Source organism: Fragaria vesca, linkage group LG7 (assembly GCF_000184155.1).
Source record: "Fragaria vesca subsp. vesca linkage group LG7, FraVesHawaii_1.0, whole genome shotgun sequence".
In the NCBI taxonomy this organism is placed as follows: domain Eukaryota; kingdom Viridiplantae; phylum Streptophyta; class Magnoliopsida; order Rosales; family Rosaceae; genus Fragaria; species Fragaria vesca.
Window position 1 is genome coordinate 19297387 of NC_020497.1, and position 10244 is coordinate 19307630.

The 10244-nt window shown below is 37.0% G+C and overlaps 4 protein-coding genes across 4 annotated transcripts in view; 1 reads left to right on the forward strand and 3 right to left on the reverse strand.

Moving 5' to 3' along the window:
• The first annotated feature begins 289 nt into the window (after window positions 1-289).
• LOC101295287 (casein kinase II subunit beta'-like) lies at window positions 290-1618 on the forward strand. Its single transcript, XM_004308956.1, is given in 6 exon segments — window positions 290-449; window positions 688-912; window positions 1044-1156; window positions 1222-1306; window positions 1309-1386; window positions 1488-1618. Coding segments are annotated over 6 exon segments (792 nt in total).
• Window positions 1619-2086: 468 nt separating this feature from the next.
• Window positions 2087-6171, reverse strand: LOC101295578. The gene is made up of 9 exons (XM_004308957.1): window positions 5707-6171; window positions 4873-5301; window positions 4326-4391; window positions 3854-3977; window positions 3683-3774; window positions 3203-3299; window positions 2989-3084; window positions 2833-2904; window positions 2087-2691 (listed from the first exon to the last, which is right to left on the reverse strand). The coding sequence occupies exons 1-9, from the start codon at window positions 6169-6171 to the stop codon at window positions 2087-2089; spliced, it is 2046 nt and encodes a 681-aa protein (XP_004309005.1).
• Window positions 6172-8700: 2529 nt separating this feature from the next.
• LOC101313932 lies at window positions 8701-10161 on the reverse strand. The gene is made up of 3 exons (XM_004307713.1): window positions 10059-10161; window positions 9740-9895; window positions 8701-9639 (listed from the first exon to the last, which is right to left on the reverse strand). Exons 1-3 carry the CDS (start codon window positions 10117-10119, stop codon window positions 8990-8992), a joined length of 867 nt encoding a protein of 288 aa, XP_004307761.1. The 5' UTR covers window positions 10120-10161; the 3' UTR covers window positions 8701-8989.
• Window positions 10154-10244, reverse strand: part of LOC101295872 — a 2613-nt gene continuing 2522 nt past the window's right edge. The window contains exon 5 of the mRNA XM_004308958.1: window positions 10154-10158. Within this exon, the coding sequence (XP_004309006.1) occupies window positions 10154-10158 (5 nt within the window). The remainder of the gene's footprint in view (window positions 10159-10244) is intronic.

Genomic DNA, 10244 nt, shown 5'->3' on the forward strand with positions numbered 1-10244 from the left:
AAAAAGATATCCAAAAGTTTCATTTGGTTGCCAGATCCAAATGTACATGAGTACATCAACGTCGTCGTCGACATAGTCATCGGAGCTGGACGCCCAAACCTCACTGTACATTTCTAACTCTACCTTTTCCTCTCAAGTTTGTAAGGGTTTCTTAGGTCTGATTCCTTTTGGTAGTATAATTATAGGGTTTGCCTTCTTCAATCTTTTCTGGATGTTACTCTTCCTTTTATTGAATCTTGATATGACAGAGATCAATGCATGTTAATCTTTTAGGAGCTAGAGGGAGACTATGCATAAACATAAAGGGGATCATCATCATCATCATCATCTGCGAGGTGTAGTTAGATCACATTCTGAACCACCTTTGAAAGACAAAGCCTCATCGACTCCCTCTACATCATTTGCTGCAATCGAGAATTACAATAACAACCATCTATTCTATGAGGAGGGTCAGTTACTTTCATACACCCACTACTACGTACCTTGTGTATATATGCATATGTTTATACGATATATTACATATTCGTGTTTGTTTTTGTGTAACTATATATCATGGCATTTTCTTCAGAGAATTCATGTTTGTTGTTGTCCAACTTGTTTGGACCTACAAATCCATAATGGTGCATTATCCCTCTATTAATCAGTTATGCTTTATATGCATTTGACTTGGTCTTCTTCTAATTGCAGAGGAATCTGAAACTAGTTGTGAAGATTCAGTCGTCAGACGTTATGATGAAGAAGAAGATTCATCTTGGATATCATGGTTCTGCAATCAAAAAGGGAATGAATTCTTTTGTGAAGTTGACGACGACTATATCCTCGACGATTTCAACCGCTCTGGTTTGAAAAATCAAGTGCCATTCTATGATTACGCATTGGATATGATTTTGGACGTTGAGTCTTCTGACATCGGTAAAACTTACCTGTCTATTTTCCATGCCTGCTTTGTAGAACAATTGTATTTACTTGTATGTTCTAGCTATGTGCTTCATGATTCATGATTGATCGAGTTGAGTAATTTGTTTTTCTTTGGGATCAAATAGATGGTACCTTACATGATCATGAGCAGAACAACTTGATCGAATCCGCGGCAGAGATGCTCTATGGTTTGATTCATGCTAGATACATAGCAACTACCAAAGGAACTTCTCAAATGGTAAGATGGTACTTTTAATATCTGATTCCAGGGTTTTGGTAGCTAATAGTGTTGTGCAATTTCAGTTGGAGAAGTACAGGAACTATGATTTTGGTAGATGTCCGAGAGTTAACTGCAGCAAACAAAGATGTCTACCTGTAGGTGAATCAGACACCCAAGATTGGCTACTGTCAAAATCTACTGTCCCAAGTGTGAAGATATTTACTCCCCACAATCCAGACACCAAGAACGTATCCTTAACCACTGCATATGTCAAAATATAATCATCTTTCTATCCTGTATGATTTCTTGTACTTCGAAACACAAGACAATGTTTCCTTGACAAGGTTAGAAATCGATGGGGCATACTTCGGAACCACATTTCCTCACCTCTTTTTCTTGACTTATGGCCATCTTAAGCCACAGGAAGCAAGTCAGAGTTATGCTCCAAGAATATTTGGTTTCAAAGTCCACAAGAAATAGACAGGGGAGGTCACTTCTCATTCTTTTCACTGAATAGTTCATGAAGGCTTTAACTTGTTTAGGCTTGATGCTTTCAATATAAACACAGAACAGAAATACCTTCCTGCAGTTATATGTAGAAATTGTCATTCTTTCGGATCATGATATAATTGAGATATGCATAGATGCTGACCATTTACTTTCTAAAGTAACTCAGAAACTTTGAAGTTGTAGTGGCTAGCTAAAGTATAGGCTAAAAGATTTACCAGAAAGAGTGAATAGTTTCTCTAATATATTTAGTTCTGGCTAATAATATGGTAGTATAGACTCCTATTACCAGCATCCTGATCACAGCTGTTACCACACAGATTAGCACCCATTTCTATCATTGTACCTGACTTTGGGTAAATAGTTTCATGGACAATCTTGTCCAAACAAAATAATGGTTAGCTCACAGTCACTAAAAATTTATCACCACATTAAACAGCATTAAACAGCCACTAGTTTTCCAAAATCACACCTGATCCTCTGGATGTCTTCATTTATAGCTGTTGCTTCTGCTTGCAACCGGCTAACTTCAGAAACTTTGACCTCTTTCATTGAAACTGCCAGCATCCTTTTTTCTTGCAAGTCCTTAATCTTCTTGTCAATCCCAGTGATTGTTTCCTCATAGGTTGTTGTGTCATGAGTACTCCTTGTGATCCTAGTTTTAACTTCTTTTGATTGGTTCTGAAGCTGTCCCAACTTCACTTTAATGTCTAGCAGTTCTGTCAGCCGATGCCTTATTGCCTTGACATCAAATCCTAAACATTCCAAATCAAGTAGTCCTTCCAAATAGCTTTCTATTAATTCTCTAGGATCATCAACCCGTAAAATGGAAATCTTATCAACTAAAGAAGCAAAGGCTGACATACTTCCAATGGCTGATCCTTCACGAAATATATCTTTCATCTTTGCCAAAGGACGAAAATGCGGCTTCTGCGGAAACTTTTTGAATGCTTCCATGGATTCAAAATGTTCCCATAGTGGAGATAGTTTCACAAAAGGCAAATCTGAACTTTCTTCTTGTTGGTTGACAGTCCCAGCAGGGTAACCTAGATCACAATGTTGATGTTTCATCAAACAAACTACAGACAAAGGAATCTATTAAAAATGATCACAACTCAACTATAATAAAGCAAACCGAACATGGGGTTTAGGGTTTATTGATATTGCTTCATCATGCTCTGTCATACCTCTATGTTCAACAACATTAGTCTTGGACATTTCAACATCAGTGATAACTCCAGTTGCATTGTTCTTCACACCTACAAAACCGATGCTTTTCAGGAAACCAATGCTCTACTTCCGTAGTGCACAGAAGGAATTTTCAGGTTGAGAGCCTCTTGTACCTTTCAGTTGGACCCTTTCCTTTCTTTGATAAGTTGCCAGGTTTTGGTTCAACCTAGGAAAGACTGCAGGCCTTTCAAGTACGTCATTCATACAACCTGCAGCCACACAGATCCAGAGTCATTAAGTTCCTTATAACCAAATTTTGGCACATTCGAGATCCTTAATCTATAACCACCTAGCGAGTAATGTCTTGCTTTGACATATTATACACACCTGCTGCTGGATCATATGAGAGTTGAAGTAACTCAGCCAGTTTTTCCTTCCCTATTATTCTACTGCTCACTCCATCTTCATTATCATGATTAATATCCTACATGAATGAAGAACAAACATCATAATCAGAAAAATTGAGTTAGACGGCAGTAATTGCAATATATGCATCCAAATCCATATTTACAATAAGCAAAGCAGAACAATTTTGAATTAATACCAGATTCACACAAGAAAATAAAAGGCAATATCCATTATTAAGGTAAGGTTGAATTTTTAGATAATCTTCTTTTCTAGATAGAAGAAGCAAATTTCGAGCAGCACTATTTTATTACAGGTGCTTTGAGTCAGCTACAGGATAATCATCTTCTTGTATTTTCAAAAGCTAAGTTTTATTCTTCAACATCACAATGATCTTGCATTTGTTTGATAGGAAGCACACTGGTCTTACTGTCTTATATTTAAACTGCTCAGAAAGCTTACCTTCACACATGTATTTCCAGCATGCAAGCCCCTAATTGCTTCATCTTCAATGTATTCTTGGTCACCTCTAACAATTTTACTGCCATTGCTGACTGTACACACAGTTGCACAATTTCATTAAATTTTAGTCAATGTGGATATATGCATGTCACGAGGCTGTGGATGTTTTACCATGCAATTTTCGAGGCATAACCTTCCTTCCACGTTTCACAAATTGTGAGTTTGCTTGTCTACCCGTTTTTACAACAGTGACTGCTAGACTATCCACTTGTTCCACCTGCTGTTGCTCATTTGTCTGCCACCGAATAAAATTCATTTGCCCAACAGAACATTCATTAATAGGAGACTAGATACCACTAACTTGTGTTATTTAGATAGCACTTACCTCTTCATTAGTATATAGGCTTTTCCTCTTCGATGTTTTAGCTGGGGTATTCCTTCGATAGGATTGTGGAAGAGAAGAGGTGTCTTCCGACTCTTACCCTTTTAAGTTCTCACAGGGAGAGGGACTTAAAAATCTTGAACCATCACCAAGATGCTGAGATATTTTGAATTTGCCTGTGGTTTTTCCACAAAGTAACTTATCCATGCGAGGACTCAACTGCTTCATCCTAAAGTTGGTATGACAAGGTGTTTTGCCTACAGAATTACTGGAACTTTCACGTACATGACTCGGTTGTGCTCCATAATCCTTAGTAGAACGAAACCCCTGAAAAATAAAAATAAAAAGAAATAGCATTATGCCACCCACAGATATTTTGAGTCTATAAATGCTTTTCGGCATGTAACTTCAAGTTTAACATCACTAAACTATCTGTGTCCATATTGCATCACAAAGTTGAGAAAACGAAAATTACATCATCACTCCATTGTCATCCTTGCCTTCTCCCAATCAAAAGGGTAAGCCATGTGAAATTAATATAGTGAGATAACACTTAAAATTGGTTGAACAAGAATTATCAACAGATTGTAGGGTGCCAAAGGAATGATAGGATACTGTATTTCTATTTCTCTGAACCAGTATGCAAATATAGATAAAACCTTCTAATGGAACTTTGAATCCATCCCTATGATGTGAAATCAGATTAAAGGTGCTAATCATTAACTCGCCGTGACAGAAAGTTAATCAAACATTTTCAGAACTAAAGACAGCCATGATTTCTGTATAAACAAAAGGAAAGCATACATACCGAAAAGCTACTCCAGAATGTCCAGTGTTTATCAAACCATTCCAAGTGGCATCTTATGTCTGAATGAGAAAATTCCTTCTCCTCCTTGGTGAATTTGAAAGTGACAATGTACTTCTTGTGTTTAAGAACTTTTGTGATATCCCCAACCCACCAACCCATGTCATAGAATGCATCCACCATTTGCAACAAGACAAAATCATTTTCCTCTTGCTGTGGAGGGCGAGGTCGAATCTGATGGTCAGCTACAACTACTTTAACAACACCATTCTCATTACCGTTTTCTGGGGTTTTATATCTGTATTGCACCAAGAAAGAGTCATCCCCTAGTTGACCAATGAAAAATGCAGGTAACCAAGAAAACCATAGATGATTTCTTTGCAAATTCACTTCAACTGCTGTCCCTGGCTCGTAATTTGATCCCTTCAACACCTGAATCAGTAAAACGGATCAGTTTTACTTCTACATCATCATCAAAAAAAGCATACCACAAAGAAAACTTTGTCATCTCTAGAGTAACAAAAGACTCTTAGATTCATTGTATCGAATGACTGAATTTCCAAAAACCATCACCTCATTTACCTATTTCTTCCCTAAAAAAATAGCTTTCATTCATCAAATCATAACAAACCTCGTTAGAATCATCAAAGGAAACGCCTTTACCCTATCTGGGTTCTTAAAAAACAAAACTTTCATAAAACTCATAACAAACTGCTCCTGAAAACTAACCAAACCCAAAAAAGACTCAAACTTTATGAACAATCAAACCAGTTTCATAGCCAAACAACAGAGTAAGACAACATATGCATTATTACCAACAAGAACAAGAACAAGTACCTTTCTTGGAGCTCTGGTCCAAACCCCATTGTCCCAATCCCAATGTGACCTCAACCCTCTGCCCTCTAGCTCCAACACATCCGGAGGGTTCCTAAACCCAACTCTATACTTCTCCCCAACAACACTCATCACCACCCCAGGCCACCACCCATCAAGATAAAACGCATCAACGACGTCGTTCTGCTCAAACATCTCCGCATCGTCCGCCGGAGGCGCCAGCCTGAGAAGCGCCACGGTGGTGTGCTCGACATGTAGCTTGGTGGGGTCCCGGTCGGAGACAAGAGTCTTGTACTGAATCAAAACCTTGCTGGAAGTAAAGGTCTTTCTCTTTGAGGATGATGGGTTTGTTGGTGGCTCCAAGATTGTTGCAGGGAACCATGCACCTTCTGACCCTTTCTCTTTGCTGCAAACTTCAACGTTGGCGCCTTGGCTGAGATACCCACCATTGCTCTCCTGCTCCTCCATTTTCTGCTTCATAGTTTCAGAGGAGGAAAAATGTTAGTGTACAATTTTGGCTGTTGGTATTTCTAGAGCGTTTTGGACACGACGAGAAACAGTCACACTGCCCCAATTTGTCTTCTAGTGTACTATCTACAGCTGTGTTGTTGACATGTGTGTTTCCGACCTTTGTTTTACCAAGGAGAAGATCTTTCTCAAGTGATTTTACAGTCTAGTAGTATATTTTTGGGATGATCAACAAGCACGATTTGTCCTGATGTTACAGTGTCTATAGTCTATACAATGTTTGAATATAAAAAATTTAGCGTTCGGAATTTAGAGTCACTGGGTTAAACTATTGAGTCAGAGTATCTTTCATCATAATCAAATTTAACTTACAAAACAATAATATTTTATAAAATCTGCGTCGGAGGCCCAAAAGTTTCAGATTGAGCAAGTAAATGTTTACTTTCTCCGTATCTTTGTACATGACAACCAAACTGCTAAAATGAAATACATGCTTTACAAATCAGATTGTTGGAAAACATATATATTTCTAAGGTATAAAAAGAGGCTCGCAATTGAGGGGTAGAACCGAAGATGAATAGTTGTAAGTGCTTGTATCTCTGATGCAAACAGTATTGCAAGTATGTATAAATGAAAATAAGAAACATTAGAGCATCTCCGATGAAAGGGTTATTTTCTTTTGTCATATTCAAATTTGACATCTGATGTGGATTTTGACATTTTTCTCAATTTTTCATTCCAACCCAGCTGTTAAAATATATATATATATATATTCTATTGTTAGGATGAAGTATTTTCTTATAACACTACAACTCTGAGATTTGTTGGCTTTGTTCGGTGTAACTTGGTATGAAGGAAGAGAGAACAATAAAAAAATAAAAAAGACAATAGCCCAAGGGACTGTCAAATTTGACAAGATGAATCTAAAATGTCATCCACATGGCAAATAATATATAGGTTGGAGTTGTTTTTCAACTGTCAAATATAGCTGTTGATGAGACTCCACGTATGAAATGACATCTCCACTGTAGATGCTCTTAATTGTTTATTTAGAATCTCTTGTTTCTCTATAAAATGAGTAAAATCATCTGGATTGTTTTGAACAATGTGCAACTAAATAAAAAACTTAGTTTGTAATATGACAATCTTTTGTGAAAAAACTTAGTTACGGGAGTGCGTATTTTTTTAGAGATCACACTAGAACAACAATTTCAACACTAACTCGGTAACAACATCATGAATGATTTGATCAAGAACAATAATCAATGGCACAGTTCACACACAATGAGTGATTACTTCTTAACTTTCTCACACTAGTCTCTTCAAAATGTAATGACTTTCTTAGGTCGAGACTTTTTTTGAGATTTTGTGAAAATTTGAAGCAGATTGAGATTTATAACTAGGCCAAGAGTAGAGTTAGAGACACCAAAATATTTTCATCATCCTAAAGAACATATGTTCAGCCAATTTGTTTTGAATATTGGATTGTTTTCATAAATTATAAGAGTTGTCAACAATAGAACAAAGAATTTACTAAGTGGAATAGTAGATATGTCACAGGTCACAGGTGGCTACAATATACAGAGGATGAGTTTTGGATATATTAGGGTTTATCAAGGGATGAGTTTGCCCGCTTGTTGGATTGAATGATTTGATAAACTTAACAGTATAATTTATTCTTCCGTTTTTAATTTTCTTACAAATGAATTACTGATTTAAATACATATTTTTCATGTAACAAAACAGAAATAATGACAGCTTGACTTGTTAGGGCTGATGTGGTCAATGCCATGTCATTTGGGATGGTTTTTTGGTATATGAATTTTGGTGTCTATAGCATTTTTCTTGGGCCAAAGAAGTCAGCAATTATTCGGCGGATTGAAAATTTTAATGTTGATCAATGTTAAGAAAGATAAATAATCCTCTTAATGCTAACTGCTTGTTATCTGATGTGACATTCCAATTTCAATATATCAGAGCACCATAGGGTTCTCGTTGGTGGGAAAGAGAAGTTTCAAATTTTTTATTTGTTTTGGAGCATTAAGACAAAAAACCTAAGTAAATTCAAACACAATTAAATATAAAACCATGGTTTTTTGTGGTGCAGTGAGTCTAGAGAAAAGATATCTAATCGGTAATCGGGGTTTTCTTATGTTTGATTTGATTCTCCGTATATGCCTAGTTGTCTACACGTGTGATGACAATCAACGGAGAGTCACTGAGACTGCGATGACATGCAAGAGTAAAGATGTAATTTCGAATTAAAGGTTTGCAAATGTGATAGTTTTCTTCTTTACTTCAATTTTGACGTTTCTACATATATTCTCACAAAGGATTTTCAATTAGAAACAAAAGAAAAATGTAAATGTGGCCAAACACTATACACACTTGCCATTGTCATAAACGTAAATAACAGTATGGACAGATGTGGAAAAGAAAATTCCATCTAATCAATTGTTACCATTTGCCAGCGGCATGACAATGAAAAATTTGGCTTTCAAAATGTGTTAATGCAGCATGGTTTCTTTTGGAACGTCTTTTGGTCCTCTTCTTGGAACATCTTTTTACTCGAAGATGAGCTATAATCATAATCTTTATGCATACACAAAGGCGATCAAAACATGAGAATAACCGGGAGTTGAACTAGCAATATTAAAGAGTACTACAAGTTCCATGAGTCAAAATAAAAAAGGATTCCATATACATACTACTCCATGGACAATCTTGCTCCATATAATGAGGAGTGGCAGAAAGAGTTCCAACCTAAAGATACTCACTGATAACTTCTGCTTCTGATTGCAGCAGCTAATGATTGCAATCATAATGGACCAGCAGCTAGTAGTTCAAAACTACGATGGATATTCTTTATGCCTTCACTGATAACTCCTGCTTCTGACTGCCACTTGTTTGCTTCTGAATCTTTGGCTGAACACATTGACACCACCATGGCCCGTTTTTCCTTCAAGACCTTGATGTTTTCTTCCAAGTCCTCAATCTCCTTGTCAATTTTACTGATAGTATCAGTGTCCTTGACCGTGTTTTGACTCCACTCCGCGATCTTGGTTTCAATTGCTTTGGATTGATTGTGAAGCTCCTCCAGCCTAGCTTTGAGCTCTAGCAACTTAGTCAGACGATGCTTTATTGCATTGACATCAAAACCGTGCATTTCCAATTCAACTGTGGCTTCCAAGTGGCTATCAATGACGTCTATAGGATCACTAACATGTAACTTGGTGGTCTGGTCTACCAGAGAGGCAAAGGCTAGCATCTTTCCGAAAGCGGATCCTTCACGTAATACCTCCTTAGTTTTCAGTAGAGGACGAAAATGAGGCTTTTGTGGAAATCTTTTGAATACTTCCATGGACTCGATACTTTCCCAAAGTGGAACACTTTTCACAAAAGGCAAATTTGGACATTCTTCTTGGTCTGTGTCACCTTCCACTCCAGTTTCAGTTACTCTTCCACTTACTTTATGGTGGTTGGCCGTCCCAGCAGGTAACCAAACATTATGTTAGTATATAAAAATGTAAAGATAAAAGAATCTATAAAAAAACTTGCAATATCTTACTTGATCGCTCCATGGTATTTACAGAATCTCCTTCCTTTATGAACAAAGATGAAGACTGATCATGATCAGGTTCCTTTTCAGGCATTCCAGACAAAGCCAGCTGAACTTTCACTACAGAAGCAGCAGCTAGGCCATGTCTCACTGAATCTTCAGAACCTGAAAATTTGAGAAAGACCTGAACTTTAGAGAAGACAGATACACCAATTATGAACCAACCATTTAGGGAGAACTATGTTCCTCAACGATAAATGCGGCACAGATTGTTACTTTGTATACAATACCATTTGAGGATTATGTAACTTTGGCATAGTACACATACCTGTTGTTGGATATTTCGAGTGTTCAGCAACTATCATAGGCAGTTTTCTCTTCACTTTCATTCGACTGCTTACTCCACCTTTGGTATGTTGTTGGTTATCCTGCATGAGTAAAGAACAAACATCACAAACAGTGAAAAAATTGGCAGCTTTCATTTTCACTTTTCTATATACTTTTTACGATGCTG

What these genes read in the sequence shown, in the direction of transcription:
- LOC101313932 (XM_004307713.1), bottom strand. Translation starts at nt 10,119, where the DNA reads ATGAAAGTGAAGAGAAAACTGCCTATGATAGTTGCTGAACACTCGAAA. An exon ending in CTCGAAATATCCAACAACAG is followed by an intron (nt 9,896 to 10,058) that starts GTATGTGTACTA and finishes TCAAATTTTCAG; the next exon opens with GTTCTGAAGATTCAGTGAGA. An exon ending in AAATACCATGGAGCGATCAA is followed by an intron (nt 9,640 to 9,739) that starts GTAAGATATTGC and finishes ACCACCATAAAG; the next exon opens with TAAGTGGAAGAGTAACTGAA.
- LOC101295578 (XM_004308957.1), bottom strand. Translation starts at nt 6,171, where the DNA reads ATGGAGGAGCAGGAGAGCAATGGTGGGTATCTCAGCCAAGGCGCCAAC. An exon ending in GGACCAGAGCTCCAAGAAAG is followed by an intron (nt 5,302 to 5,706) that starts GTACTTGTTCTT and finishes TTACTGATTCAG; the next exon opens with GTGTTGAAGGGATCAAATTA. An exon ending in TAATGTTGTTGAACATAGAG is followed by an intron (nt 2,692 to 2,832) that starts GTATGACAGAGC and finishes ATTGTGATCTAG; the next exon opens with GTTACCCTGCTGGGACTGTC.